The sequence below is a fragment of the Thunnus maccoyii genome, chromosome 19 (genome assembly GCF_910596095.1).
Source record: "Thunnus maccoyii chromosome 19, fThuMac1.1, whole genome shotgun sequence".
NCBI classification, from domain to species: Eukaryota; Metazoa; Chordata; class Actinopteri; order Scombriformes; family Scombridae; genus Thunnus; species Thunnus maccoyii.
Window position 1 is genome coordinate 24,299,476 of NC_056551.1, and position 15,746 is coordinate 24,315,221.

A 15,746-nucleotide genomic window follows, 5' to 3' on the forward strand; every position below is an offset into this window, starting at 1 on the left:
AGCTGCGGCCGGCTGGATGTTTGATCGCAGCCTCCCTCTGAGCTGGCAAACACCGGCTGCAGAAGAGAGCTCTTTGTCTGAAAGGTGGCTGTAAACATAGGGGGGTTCAGCGCTGTTGGCAGTCCTACACCCCACTATTGTTTTTTTCCATTTCCATCACTCAACCCCGTTCACCTTTCTCTGTTACCGCCATGTTTTTCTGCATGCAGGTTGCCCACAGAGAAGAGGAGCAGCAGAAAATAAACAGGGTAAAAGAAGGCCACATGAATAGAAGACATAGATGATCACAAACTACAGAAAGAGTTTCACATTTTGGGGAAAAAAACATATTAGCTTTTATTTAGAGAGCAGGATGAGAAGATCAAGATTAACTTTTCAACTTCAGCGTCTGTTTCCAGATGTAAAAATGTAGTATAATGCCTTTAGGGCTGCAACTAATGATTATTTTCAGTATAGACGATTGTTTTTGTGATTCATCGATAAGTTGTTTGGTCCATTAAATGTCACTCTCTGAAATAAAGATAAGTGTAATTGCCAAAATGTTTATTCTTTCACAAAACAAGCATTTTTATGGAGCTCTAAGTTGAACTTTCTTACAAAATGAGACAAGTTTTAAGTTTCATTACACAGCTGGACGTCCTGATGTTCTCATTTTTGACTCCTTGTAGTTCCTGTTAACATGTCCTTGAGATGTGTTTGTATACTAAAAGTAGTTTTCCCATGAATTGAAACACAGAGGAACTTGCAGTCATACACACTGTGTCTCTCTCGTTCACACACAGATTGGTTCTGTAAACGATCAAACATCACTCCCAGCCATCACAGATAATCACTTCAAGACTGGGGACTGATGGAGCCTCACTACTTGTGTGTTATATTATAATCAGCGCAGAGTTTTTATAGTTAATTGTATGAGCTGTGTTCCTCTAACATGCTCCAACAACTGAGCTGTGGCATCTATTACATTCATATAAAATGAGTAGAGTTAATGAACGGTTCTGTTTATGAGTGTGAGTGGCTTTAAAGAGAAAGAATCATTTGAAGGGTGAGTTCAGACTAAATTAATGACAAGAAACAATTATCACTCACCTTACCTCTAGTATTTAATAATTCACAGTGTTTTTGTCCAGGTGAGATACGTATTTTGAGATACGTCTCTCTGAGATTACTGCTATGACACCAAAACAATTGAGAAATTTGGTCGTGGTGCTCTAAAAACGGAAAAAGTTTATTTTAAAAATTCAGCAGCAAGTTGTCCTTCCAGAAACAGTGTCCTGGTTACCCTGGATCAATCACAGAGCTTACTATGAAAAGTTTTCACTGGAACTACTTTCTTCTGAATAAATAGTCCCTATTAAAATCTGTCGACTGCGCGATCTGTGGATTATCTTTATGCAAAGTTCATCCCCATGTCCTTGCAAAATGGGCAATGCTAGAAGCTTGGTGACATAGTGACTACTGTTGTGTCTCCAGAGGAAGCTGCTGTGAAATCTAATAAATTGTCTCAAGTGATGTCACTTGAGTCAGCGTCAGTTGGGGCTGAAGATTACAAATTTGAAAAGTTAAAAAAAAATTTGGGTGTGTAGAGTTAGAAAGAAGTGAGGTTACCAGACTTCTGTAGCTCCTCATCTCTGCTGGACGCTAGCATCTCCAGGCTACATTAGCCACTACTAGCATAACACGCCACAATCTCAGATCAGTCTGCAGTCATGTTGCATTGTGGGTAAAGTAGGCACCACATTTTGAAAAGGAAGAAGAATGTGCGGAAGTACTTTTAAGTGCATAGCTGTAGTCAGAACACAGTTAGCTTAGCTTAGCTTAGCTTAGCATAAAGACTGAAAGCAGGGGGAAACAGCTAGCCTGGTTCTGTCCAAAGTTCTAAAATACACCAACCAAAACCTCTAAGGACATGTGTCCAGCGTTGTTCTCTGGAAAAAAAGCGCCGGCGAGACAATGGGGAGCTCTTTATACCAGCACTCCCAGCACTTTTTTGATAAAGCAATGCACATCGGTTTTGTTTCTATGACAACAATGTCTTATTACCACTCTAACCACCATTGTATGATAGACTAGCATCACCTATTTGCTTTTTATTAACTATTTTATGCTTAGGCTACTATCTATTTGTTTGACATTGGACGCCCCATCGAATATATGATTGGTTGAAGGCGGAGCACTCTGAAAAAAGCTTTTTCTCTAGGTGGCTGAAATGTGAAAACAGCAGATTGTTGTTTTAGGGAAGTTGCATGTTGGAACTCTTTTTTGGCACATGACAGTCGGGTGCAGTGACTGTGTGCAGCTTCCTGAAGTCTTCACAGTGATATTTTCAGGTTTTGTACTAACGTGCAACCAAAACCTGAGCTATAACTGGAGACACTGCACAGAAGTTCTGGGCAAATTGATAAAGTGATGTTCATCAGTAAATTGTTTCAGTGTGTTTGGTTTTGAAGATATATTTTTTGGCATTTTCTCACCTTTATTCAACAGTTGAAAGTGTAGAGCGATAGGAAACATGGGTAGAGAGGGGGGTATAACAACAGATCAAAAAGTCTGGAGCCTGAATCGAACCATGCATCTTGACCAGTAGGTTACTGGGACACTTCTTCTATCATTTTTTAAAACTGTCCATCATGAGTGATGGTTTTATGGGAGTGCGATGCTAAATTTGGCGGAGTGCTCTTTTAAGTCTTCAAAAAGTGTATTTTTTATGTAATTTGGGTGAACAGAACCTTAAAGAGATAAACATTTGGTTGTATTTGTTTCATTTAGACAAAACTAATTCTTCTCTCCAGCTTGGTCCAACCTCTGTTTAGTCTCTTAGCTACAAACATGCACATAATTGGCGTCCATGCTGCAGCTCTGGTATGTCACCAGACCAGCTCCGTGTGGGGGCTCCTGTGTGCCTGAGCTTAACCTCACCTCTCAGGGGTTGAAACCACTCTCGTCACGTCCCCCTCTGCCATGTGTTGAAGTCTCCGGTGGTCCTCTGCGGCAGCATCGAAACAGTTCCCCCCTTTGCAGTGAACACGTCTCTTGTTTCCTCTTAACTGGTTCCAGCAGCGGAGCAGTGTTTGTCATACAGTTGGTAATGATTTAAACAAGCTCAGGGCCTCCTCGCTCCTCTACTGGTTTCTCACACCGGCCTTTTCTTCATGTTCCTATTCAGATAATCACAGTCACAGTGGGGCTGGATTGACGGGAGAAAGTCTGCAATCTCATGTCCTCATTTCCAGAAGGTCTTTAAAAAGCAGCTCGTGACTTAAAGCTCAAGGATTTTCTGGGTTGTGGGTGGTCCTCAGGTCATCTTAGATTCAGATTTGTCATCCATTCATATGTAGAAATGCAAGAAGGGAGAGGTGCTTCATGTTGGGTGGTTAACTTCAGGGGTAAGACAGTTACATCTCTAGAGAGGTCATATTTTATTGAACTTATTTGTTCCACTAGGTGTGTTTCCATCCACTTGTTTTTATGCGCATTTTCAATTTGCGCATAAAAAAACCCACCTGAGTTCACATGAAAAGTGACAGAAATAGTTGTGTCATGAATGAACAAGGAGAGCTAGAGAGATAAATTGAAACCCTGGCTCCTTTCTTACCTCCGCACAGCTGACCAATCACTGCCTGAAGTGGGTGTGAATTAACTTTTGGTCGCTATCCCCAGCAATAGTGAACACACGTCAAAAGTTTCGGCCCTGATCGGTTCACACAGCCTTTTGTAAATTTCTTAAAGTTGGAGAAACACATCTATATTCAGCGAAGGTTGAGCCTAGTTCAACTTACTTGTGTCGTAGCAGCAGCTTCATGTTTCTACCATGAAAAATTTCTAGAGCACTGATGCTTAAACCCACATTAACGGTTTTTTGGTTTTTGCAGAAACAAGTAGTGAACACAACACTGACATATCATCACCTTCTAGGTTGATATGTTGAACTTGTTAGCAAACAGTTGCTTATTTCCACATCCAGCAGTTACAGAGCAACATTAATTTGGAGTCGTGTTTCTGTCCACCTGGTGAATGTAAGTCCAATATTCACTCTCTTTAAGCTCTGTTTTTGCTCTCCACCAACTCCTGAGGGAAATATCTGGCTCTTTAGCTGTTAAATGCTCCACTATGTTCACCAGCTAGTCTACAGCTAACTGTGTCTGTTTGGTGCTGAGCAGGTAGTGTACAGTGGCTTTTTAGAGCTTTTTCTCTGAAAACAGCTGCCTGCTGGAAACAAGGTTAATGAGAGTGGTGAGACTAAATCATACAGTAAAGGTTTAGGCCATAAAACCAGAATAATGAGTTAAAAGATTGTAAAATGCTCTGTAGAGAATTGTGAAATTGCAATTGTATGACAATTCTCTGTGGATTTATCATTAAAAGCGACTGCTTGCACATACAGTATTTATGTATGTGGATAAAATTACTAATATTAACATATTAGTAATTTTATCCAGTGTTGAAGAAGCCATATTACACCCCTTTTCCACAAGTGAACACAGTTCCTTGGGTTCTTAAAATGTATCTGACATGCTTTGATCAAAATACCACAAGGATCAAGCACCACTGCGGCCTTCTCATCCCTTCTAAACAGCCCTGTTCAGAACAGCCAGTTTGAGTGTAAATAAACTTAGATTTCTGCTTTGATTTAATTGCAATAAACGGATCAAATGGATGTAAAAATAACTACAACATGATGTCGGTTTGTAAAAAGCCTGAATTCATCCTTTTGTCAAGTCTGTCCGCAAGATGACAAACAACTGTTAAAACGCTTGTTTTTTTAACAGAGTTCGGATTGATCAGAGCTACGCTAACATTGTAGCTGCTCCAAACACACTCAAAATAAGGTAATCTAAAGGCATGAATATGGCAGTGACGTTACTTTTTATAGACATAGATTAGATATCTACATACAGTGTAACGTTAAAACTATATAAATTCACCGGCATTTAAGATGTTTATTACTGACAGCAGCTGAGGTGGTGTGTGACTCCGGTGTTAGCTTAGCTCCTGCTAGGTTGAGAGGCGAGACTGAAGATAAATCCACTTAATCCCAAAAGTTCAAAAAACAAGCTCCTCCTGCCGGTAAACTGCTCCGGATCAGAGCAGAATCAGGTGTTTTCAGCGGCTCTGTCCTCCAGTCCTGCCCCACAATACGGGCAAATTTTTTCGCCCTTAGCTTAGCTTAGCTTAGTCTAGCTTTGCCCCATGTGACATAAGAAGGGGCATCAAATCTGAATGGCTTGTTGAATCACATGAGTACGGAGCGAGCCAGCCTACACCAAACTGACTGGGTGGTCTTAGGTTCATCAGAGACCCAAATACATAAACACAATCAAAAAAATGTATATGCTGACTTACAGACAGTCTATGGGAGAAAGACCTGATAGTATCATGTGACATTGTAATTACATGGTTTGGCCGCTATGTGAAATTGGCTTCAAAGCCCGGCGCTGTTCCTGAGGGCTTGATTTCCCCTCATAAAATAACAGTTTTACTCTTGTTTCTGCACAAATTTAAACAAACGAAATATAACACGTTCATTTGTGAGCTTTAGAGGTGCCAGTAAGCAGTTTTTGTTATCTTTGGACAGAGCCAGACTAGCAGTCTTTGTGCTAACCTAAACTAACCAGCAGCTCGCTGTAGCTTCATATTTAACAGACAGATGAGAGAAGTATCAATCTTCTCATGTAACCCTCAGCAAGAAAGCAAATAAGCGTATTTCCCAAAATGTCAAGTTATTCCATTAAGACTGACCCCTATAAAACTAAGATGAAATACTGGTGAACAGTTGGCCTACATTATAGTTTTCCATCTCAGTTTCTCTCATGATCCCCTTGCCCTCTTTTCTCTGCTCCCCACTGATCCTTCCTTCATCGTCTGTATCTATGAAGTTCTGTGTTGTAGCTGTTAAACATCACACTATGTTGCATTCAAGTGAAGGCAGAATATACAAGCTTCTGTGGAGTTGAGACACAGTGTGATAACACACACACACACACACACACAGGTAGTCGAGTCCAGCATTTGATGTGGAGCAGTTAAGCTGGGGGAGCTGCTGTGCTACAATTACACACACACACACAGACACACACACACACACTTATTCATGTACACACAGGTATAAAAGTTGTCCATGTGTTTCTAGTCTTGCTCCCTATGAACCACATGATACGCTTCCCGTCTCAACAGGAAAACTCCGCTGTAAACCACCCTCATTAGCCCACTGACCTGTGTGTGTGTGTGTGTGTGTGTGTGTGTGTGTGTGTGTGTGTGTGTGGTGTGTGTGTTACAGGAGCGACTCCCCTGCAGCAGTCAGCAAGCTGCAGACTCCTCAGCGCCCCGCAGATGCTGCAGCAGCAAGTTCAGCAGCAGAGGACCTGTTTGAGGACTTTTGACCCTTTACATCCAGATTCACTGTACAGAGTGATAAAACTGATCACAGCACTGATTTATATTGATAAAGATGTGATATTTTTATATTGATGAATGGATTTAAGGTCATGTGTTGCAGAATGCTTATTTATAAGGAACTGTACTGCTAACTGAGACAGAGGGGTGACAAATTAAAGTAAAACCCAACATTTAGAGTGTTAGTAACGGCATTCTGACAAAATATGTTCCCTCATTTGTTCTGTAGATGATGGTGGTGGAAAACGCTGTCTAAAGAAAATCTAAAATCTCCTTTGGGCCCTATAGCTGCCCTTTAGCCACTAGAACCATCTAAAGGAACCCAAGAACCTTCTTAAGGATCACTAAAACCCCCTAAAGAAACCCTAAAATTTCTTTTAGGCCCACTAGGGACAACCTAAGGGAATCCTATAACCTCCCAAAGGACCCCAAGAACCACCTAAAAGGAACCCTCAAATGTCTTTCTTGCCCACTAGAACCACATACGTTTGTTTAACCCTAGAACATCCTAAAGTAGTACTACAGTAAAACCACCTAAAGAAACCCTAGAATATTCAAAAGGATTTTAAAACCATCTAAAGATCCTAAGGGATCGCTAGAACTACCTCAAGTAACCCTAAAACTTCCCAAAGGACCACATGACCCATTTAAAGGAACCCTAGAGGATCACTAAAAGCACCTAAAGGAGTCTAGAACCTCCAAAAGGACCACTTGAACTGCCTAAAGAAATCCTAGAACATCCTATAGGATCACTAAAAAGAACCCTAAAATCTCATGTCTTCCCTCTAGAGCCACTTAAGGGACCTGTTAACCCCTTTACAGATTGCTTGGAGCACCTAAAGGAACCCTAAAATCTCTTTTAGGCCCACTAGGGACAACCTAAGGGAATCCTATAACCTCCCAAAGGACCCCTAGAACCACCTAAAGGAACCCTCAAATGTCTTTCTTGCCCACTAGAACCACATACGTTTGTTTAACCCTAGAACATCCTAAAGTAGTGCTACAGTAAAACTGCCTAAAGAAACCCTAGAATATTCAAAAGGATTTTAAAACCACCTAAAGATCCTAAGGGATCACAAGAACTACCTCACGTAACCCTAAAACTTCCCAAAGGACCACATTTGAAGGAACCCTAGAGGATCACTAAAAGCACCTAAAGGAGTCTAGAACCTCCAAAAGGACCACTTGAACTGCCTAAAGAAATCCTAGAACATCCTATAGGATCACTAAAAAGAACCCTAAAATCTCATGTCTTCCCACTAGAACCACCTAAGGGACCTGTTAACCCCTTTGGAGATTGCTTGGAGCACCTAAAGGAACCCTAAAATCTCATTTGGGCCCATGTGACCCACCTAAACGAACCCTAGAACATCCTAAAGAATGGTATAACCAGCTAAAAACTTCTAAAGGATCATTCAACCATAAAGGAACTCTTGAACCTTTAAAAGGACCACCTGAAACATCTAAAGGAACATTAGAGCACACTTTAGGAATACTAAAACCACCTTAAGGAGCCAGAGTACATCCTAAAAGAATGCCAGAACCAACTAAAGCAACCTTAGAACCCCCTTAATGACCACTAGAACCTCCTCATTGACCATTAGAACCCCCTATAGGATCACTAGAACCTCTTGAGATCTGGTGGCAGACAAGAAGGTCACCCTTAATGTTCTGTATGGAAGCATCTACAGTGAGTTTGTTTCAGGTCTTTTCTCTAATTTGTCGTCCGTCTGTCATTTTGCAGAATGAAAATAATATTTTAAACACTTCTTGTTGTAAAGTGCTTCATGAACTGGTGATGAATTGTGGTTTCTACATGTTTACAAAATTTTGTGTATTTTTAATATTTGTGCCAATAAAAACATTTAAAAGTGTGCAATTATTTGGTCACGTAAATTACTTTTTTTTTTTTTTTTTTTTTTAAAAAGAAGCATTTTTAAAGATTTTTCACAGATTTTACTTTACTCATTATAAGCACAACTCGGCATATATAAAAAGGATTGTGTAATGTCCTCTGTGACTCTAGAGAAGTTTTGTCAAATCAATAATGAGACATAATTTGAATAATGTCAGTTTGGGTTTAGAGCAATGACACACAGATCACAGTTATATCCGCTTTTACTGCAGTTAATCTAATAAATTAACATTCTGATTAATAGCAGATGTGTTGTGGGTGAAATAATACATCATTAATGAGGAAAATATTAATAATATAATATTAGTAGACAATAAAGAGAACACTGAGAACATTTATTGAAATGAAAGCATGTGAGAAGTTTAGAGGGAAAAATCACTATTTGGTGGAGCTGTTAACAACTCATAGACATCTGAAATGTGACCCCGACTACACACTGCTTTTTGTAAGACGTCAAAAGCCAAAAAGGTTGGAAACCACTGGTTTCATCTTTAACAATGTGTTGTATTTTAAAAGCTTGTCAAGTCTTCATCTGAAAAGTAACTAAAAGTACAATATTTCCCTCTGAAGTGTAGTGGAGTGGAAGTATAAAGTAGCATCACATGGAAATACTCAAGTAAAATACCTCAAAATTATACTTAAGTACAGTATTTGAGTAAATGTACTCAGTTTCTTTCCACCACTGCTTTATGGTAAAGAAATGTTAAATCAGTGGAGCCCACCTTTAAAGTTTCTCCCCCTTTTTGTTTGACTTTTCTCTCTCTTCTCTCATGTCCACCTCCCATCTTCATTCACTCCTTATTCCTCCTTTTGTCCTCCCTCCCTCCTCTCTGCACTGGGCGGTGTATTATCGGGAGGGGGGGGGGGGGGGGGGCTGTGCGCCCCTCCTCTTCCTAATGTCTGCTGGATAATAGCGGGTGTAAAGTGGATTTGAACTTGCAGCCAGTGCTGAGAGGTGGAAGAGGTCCGACCAGCAGACTGATCTGTTAGAGAGAGGAGCGCCTTTCAGACGCGGCTGTTTGTTCGGGATTTTGCGGGAATTTCTTCTGGAGAAGTTTTAAGTGATAAAAAACCTGAGACAAGCCAAGTGGATTTGCGGACTTTTTTTTTAGAATTCAAAAGGTAGGTGTTTTATGATTTTTTTTTTCTTTACAAAATTCGTGCTGAAATTCCTCCACACAACTTATAAAATCTCGTAAGAGTTACCAAAGATAACTATCATCAGAATAAAACCAGCTTTCTTCTCGTTTGATGCTTTAACGTTTCTCCAGCGGAGCAGCAGCTGTTTTTTTTGGGTGGGCAGGAATGTTCCCACACTGATAAAGATAAATGAAACGGCACTCATTGATAAAAGTGACACTTGAGGCCAATTAGGTCCATTTACACCCTCTGATAGCTGAACCACTTGATCATTGATTAACTTTATCAGCACAGCTGGACTCTAATCTGCTGCTGATACAGCTGTGATCACACATCTGCTCTCTGAAGCAACTCCTGCTTCTATGAGTCACTGTTTGACTCAGTGAATGAAAAAAAGAAGAGATTTAAAGGGAAGAAAGTTTATTTATTTTGATGCCCTTTCACTGTTGGATTATTTCATGTAAAGAAATTAAGAATATTAAATATCAGAATCAACTTTATTGGCAGGTGGTGTCAAAATGTTACTGTAAACTGTAAATATTATGTGGAAAGTGTAATAAGTTAATATATGTACAAACAGTAGGTTTATACTCACATGCAGTGTGGAAAGAAATACTCTTGGCAATTAATCAATCACTCCAATCAACAGGAAATTAACTGGCAAACAATTTTGATAATTGATTTATAGTTTCAGCCATGTTTCAAGCTTTTCTTCATAGTTAATTGAATAATTTTGGGGTTTTAGACAGTAATTGGTCAAATAGAACAAGACATTTGTAGACTTCAAAGTCACTTTGGAAACTCTGAAGGGTCTTTTTTTACAGAGAAAATTAGAAATAAATTAATTCCCCTCCACACATGTGTTCAAGACATATATATGTATATACATATACATACATATATATATGTAGAGAGAGAGAGAGAGAGAGAGAGAGAGAGAGAGAGAGAGGGAGAGAGAGAGAGAGAGAGAGAGATACAGTAGATACATAAAAATGTGTGTTTAATATGGTTTTTCCTCAAAAAAAAAAAAAAAAAAATTCAATTACTTCATTGAAAATTCTTAAAACAACGTCTCCTCCTTCTCCCTCATTAAAAATCCAGAATCTCTGAATATGTAAATATCTATCATTTCTTAAGTTTTCCTGCTGGACACCAGATGTCTCCTACTTCCCTAGAAAGTTCATTCTCAGTGTTTGTGCAACGGAGGCTTCGAGTTTCCACATCACACTGTTGAATACTGGACCACGATTGGCTAAAAACTAGTTGTGATGTCACAAATAGCAGGTGTTAAACTGAGATTTCAGGTGAGCTCAGAGAAACTTTCCTCCTTCAGCAGATGAATGTGAAAACAAACTCTGCACAAACATCATTCTGCACAGAGACGAACAACAAACATCCAACTGAAGGAACAAGAAGAAGATTTTGAGAGGAGGAGGAACTTTAAAGTAAAATTATTTAAGTTTTATCAGCAAAATGTACTGAAAAGTGTTAGAAGTACAACAGCCCTTTGTCAGTGTTACATTAATATTCTATAATATCTGTGTAAGCAGCATTTTTAACGTCCCGCTCCATTGTGTGTATATCTTTGTAATTCTTTGACTTCCTTTCTTTTATTCTTGATAATATTTCTAATATGTTGATTGTTGATAAATTATTCATCATCTTGACACTATTTACTGTCTGGTTTGGAGATGTGCACTAACTCTGTGGTTGCAGCCACACCCATAGAAGGTAATATGAGTATTTATTCAATGAGACACACCTGAGTCTGTTTTATGTCACTGTACCTGAAGAAGATGAAGATTTACTGTTTTCAAAGCCATCTTGACAAAATAAGTATAATTCATAAAAATGTGTATTAAAAAGTATAAAACTTACTTTTTCTAAAAAATAAATCACCTACACATTTTTTTTTGGACTCAGCACCTGGACAAGAAAGATGTTCTGCTCACTAAAAACTTTAGAACAGTATTTGCATATTCATAGATTCTGGATTTCTAACGAGGGAGAAAAAGCAGATGTCATTTTAAGACATTTTAACAAGGTAAATTAACTTTTTTTGTTGTGGAAAAGTCATGTCAGACACAATGTATTATGAAAGCAAAGTATTTTTTATATCTTTTAAAATGTGTGAATGGATCTTTAATGATGTATCAGGCTGATTTTAATCACTTTACACACTGTTGGTGTTGTTCATTATTTATTTATAAGATGATCATATGTTATATTAATCTGCAAAATAACTACAGCTGTCTATTAAATGTAGTGGAGTACAAAGTACTATGTTTCCCTAGAAGTATGAATTTATTAATTTATCTGACATTTATTTACCTGATTAATCGTTTTTATCTATAAAATGTCAGAAAATAGTGAAAAATGCTTGTTATAATTCCCTCCAGCCCAAGATTATGTCTTCAAATGTCTATTTTTGTTCAACCAACAGTCCAAAACTCAAAAGATATTCAGTTTAATGTCATATATGACAAAGAAAAGTATCAAATCTTCACATTTGAGAAATTGGAATTTGCTTAAAAATGATTATTTGATTATCAAAAAAGTTGCTGATTAATTTTCTGTCAATCAACTAAGCAATTAATCTACTCCAGTACGACTACCTCGAAACTTGAGCATAAGAATGAACATATTTTGCATAACGTTATCAGTGTGACTCGACTGTCTTTTGATCCTTCAGATCGTGTTGAGATGATTTCTCACGTCGCCACACACCTGCTCTGCCTGCTGTGTTTGTGTTCAGCTCGTCCTCAACCAGGTGAGTCGAGTCCAGCAGAAAATTATACGACTCCAAACTCTGCTGTCACCCCCCAACTGTTTATCTTTTCCTTCCTCTTACGTAGGCGTAATAACACACGAGCCAGATTATGGGTCCAAGCCTGACAAAGTGGAAAGTGATTATTACTCCAACACAAGACGTATTCTCTCAGCACTGGACATCAGATTTAAACGCAGTAATTCCTGGTTAGATACGAACACACACATTTAACTGGCTGCATCAGTCTGTGGAGGAAAGAGTCTGATTGCTGCTGCGTCTGCTGCCAGTTAGAGATGTCTTGATTTAGAAAAATGAATCATTTTTTTATTTTTATTTAAATTACTTCATGTGGCAGAAGTAAACAAATACAAATACAAGGAAAAAAGAGTTGTGTGCAGCGCCACCACTGACATAACTTTGTTTTAAGTTCATTATTCAGACATCTCATTGACTCATTCAACAACTTCTCAGCAGTTTTTCAGACTGATGTTGCAAAAGTGTATTTTTAGCTCATGATGCTGTATTGAAGCTCAGCAGCAGAAGACAAGAAAACTGAAGAAGTGAAGTTAGGGACTGTCCCAAAAGTGAGAGCATACCAACATTATTTTCATCTGTATCTCCTGCTATTATATACACAACCTCCAGTTTTTAATTAGCAAGACTAAACTGGCATCATGCTTGTCTGGGCCGCATATTGCGATTGCTATTGTTTGGTACTTTGAGCTAAATGCTAACATCAGCATGCTAGTATGCTCACAATAACGTGCTGATATTTAGCAGGTGTAATGTTTACAATACTCACCTATCCACGTTTAGCATGTTAGCGTGCTAACATTTGCTAATTAGCGCTAAACACAAAGTATGGTGGGAACGTCGTTAAATCTGCAAATATGGACGGCGTTAAAGGAAACATCACCAAGGATTCGTCCCCTGTCTGGGGAAAGATACTATACAGATACTAATATAGACAGTAGTTGTTTTGATCAGTTTTGAATTACAACCCTATGATATGCTCCTGTTTTCCAGCGCCATCACAGACAATGAAGATGGAGACGAACTCGCCTGCATCTGGTTCGCTGGCAGGCAGGGCGGTGCTGCCGTGTCACTTCTCCATCATACCAGTTCCTCCCAGCAGCTCGACTGAAACCTCGTCACACACCACAAACACTCCCACCCCCGCACCTCTCCTCCCCACTGACGAAGCTCACACCTCGAGTCCCCAGGAGCAGCTGAGGATCAAGTGGACGAAGCTGGAGGGACAGGTGGAGAAGGTGGTGCTGGTCGCCCAGGGACAGGTGGTGAAGGTGGGGCAGGACTACACGACCAGGGTGTCAGTGCCCAGCCATCCGCTGTCGGTCGGAGACGCCTCCCTGATCATCGTGCGGCTCCGGGCCAGCGACGCCGGGCTTTACCGCTGTGAGGTCATGCATGGTATGGAGGATACCCAGGACACTGTGAGCCTCAACGTCAGCGGTGAGTAAAACACACACACAAACACACACAAACACACACACAAACCTCCAGTTATACAGTTTATAGGTCAAATTAACACTTAATATCAAGTCTACAAACTTCTTCAGTGACTGAATCCAGATGTGTGCAGCTGGCAGACACACTGGCAGAGCAAAAGGTGCTTTCAAGATGTTCTTTAAAGCTGCTATAATCAATATTTTTATATCAACAAAGACACATGAAGACAATTATTATTAACTCCTCTCAGCTGTACAGAGCATTTTAGCGTCTATCAGCTCATCGTTTTGGTTTTACAGCCTGCAACTTTACTGTTCTGGTTCACTCTCAGGGCTCTCATAGCGTCGTTTTGGGCCGCAGCAGGCAGCTGATTTCAGAGAAAAAGCTGTACAAAGCCGCTGTACACTACCTGCTCAGCACCAAACGGCAAACAGACACAGTTTGTTGTAGACTAGCTGGTGAACATAGTGGAGCATTTAGCAGCTAAAGAGCCAGATATTTCCCTCAGGAGTTGGTAGAGAACAAAACAGAGCTAAAAAGAGTGAATATTGGACTTATATTCACCAGGTGAGCTTGTTAACTGTTTGCTAACAAGTTCAACATGTCAATTTCAAAGCTGATGATATGTCAGTGTTGTATTTACAGCTTGTTTCTGCTGCCCCCAAGTGGCCAAAAAAATCAGTTAATGCAGGTTTAAAAGACTACACCATAATTTACTCATAGTTCTTTCTTTAGAACGTAGAAATTGTGACAGATTATTAAAAATTCATTCATTTAAGGGCCAAACCTTTTAAAGAAGAACCACATTTAAGTTTAAGTAACTTGGCCTTTAAAAAAAGATGTTATTTTACTCAGCGTAAAAGAGAAATCAATAAAAAGAAATGCATGAAAGCATGAAATACATACTGAAAGCACATTCAAACACCTTGTGTCTTCTCAGTAAATAGATGTAACTGCTGGATGTGGAAATAAGCAACTAGAAGTTCAACATATCAACTTAAAAGGTGATGATATGTCAGTGCTGTGTTCACTGCTTGTTGTTCTGTCCCAAAGGGGCAACAAAATCAATTAATGCAGGTTTAAACTACAGTATGTGGTTATTTTATGTCGTCAGGGATTTGCAAATCAGCGTGTGGTGTCATTCCTCACACCAACAGTGAAAAGAAGTCAAATCTCAATGTTCAATGTTATATTAGCACAAACCAGCAGAGAGACTAAAAGTTTGGAGCTTTGCCTGCTTTCTGCAGCTGCTGGATGAGAAAAACTGTGCAGAACTGTGTTTTTTTTTGTTTTTTTTTTAACAGTGTGATTCAATCGACTGTATAAACAGTAGCTTGTATATGAAAGTCAGAGTTACTTATTGAATTATAGTGAATATCAAGTATTTCTGAAGTCCTGCCGTCAGAGTTCATCCTGTGGAAACCCCTCAGAGCCCAGTGAAAGAATATCTGATAACTGAGCCAACTCTCGGTCCAGACATTTACACAGATTCCACATTAACAGTGAACAGAGCGCTTTGTCCGGCAGCAAACACACAAAGAAGCTCCCTATGAGTGACATACAACTCTCCATTTAACTGCTCAGTCATCTATTCACATCCTCCTGCCACTCTGCCGGGAGATGAGAAATAATCCTCTCATCCAGCTGAGAATAAAGGAGCTAATGACACCAGACAACAGCTACATATAGTCAGTGGATGACAGCTGAAATAACTGACTGGCTTGTGTTTCCCCATACTGTCGTGTAATGAGGTGGAGTTATTAGGTTTCTGTCAGGAATAAATCTTTGGTGTCATTTTAAATCATTACGGAGGAGAAACAGGGGATTCTATCTATAATCCAGGAGGATAGACTCTTCTCGCGCTGAGCCCGGGATGCAGTGTCGGAGGGGGGGAACTTGTTTTGGTGGAACATTTGCACGTGGGGATAAAAATGGCTAAATCCCTGCAAAAAAAACACCCCAAATGCCACATAAAACAGTAAAAACGTGTGTCGACTATGTGATATGACTGATAAAAAAGAAAAACTCGCCATTTTCAGCATGTAGGTTGCTAGCTCG

General features: G+C 39.5%; 2 protein-coding genes across 6 annotated transcripts in view; both read left to right on the forward strand.

The window, feature by feature from the left end:
• xrcc4 (X-ray repair complementing defective repair in Chinese hamster cells 4) overlaps positions 1-8,263 on the forward strand; it is a 43,086-nt gene extending 34,823 nt beyond the window's left edge. For 2 of the 3 annotated variants that reach the window (XM_042394997.1, XM_042394996.1), the window contains one exon: positions 6,278-8,263. In XM_042394997.1, the coding sequence (XP_042250931.1) occupies positions 6,278-6,380 (103 nt within the window). In that variant the 3' untranslated portion in view covers positions 6,381-8,263. Of the gene's footprint in view, positions 1-209; positions 1,533-6,277 lie in introns of those variants that run through there. The other variant, XM_042394998.1, reaches the window with a different exon arrangement.
• A 3,894-nt stretch (positions 8,264-12,157) lies between these two features.
• Positions 12,158-15,746, forward strand: part of LOC121885527 (versican core protein-like) — a 38,310-nt gene continuing 34,721 nt past the window's right edge. The window contains exons 1-2 of one of the 3 annotated variants that reach the window (XM_042395069.1): positions 12,158-12,218; positions 13,245-13,691. In XM_042395069.1, coding sequence (XP_042251003.1) covers positions 13,259-13,691 — 433 coding nt within the window. In that variant the 5' untranslated portion in view covers positions 12,158-12,218; positions 13,245-13,258. Of the gene's footprint in view, positions 12,219-12,643; positions 12,803-13,040; positions 13,692-15,746 lie in introns of those variants that run through there. The other 2 variants (XM_042395066.1, XM_042395065.1) reach the window with 2 other exon arrangements.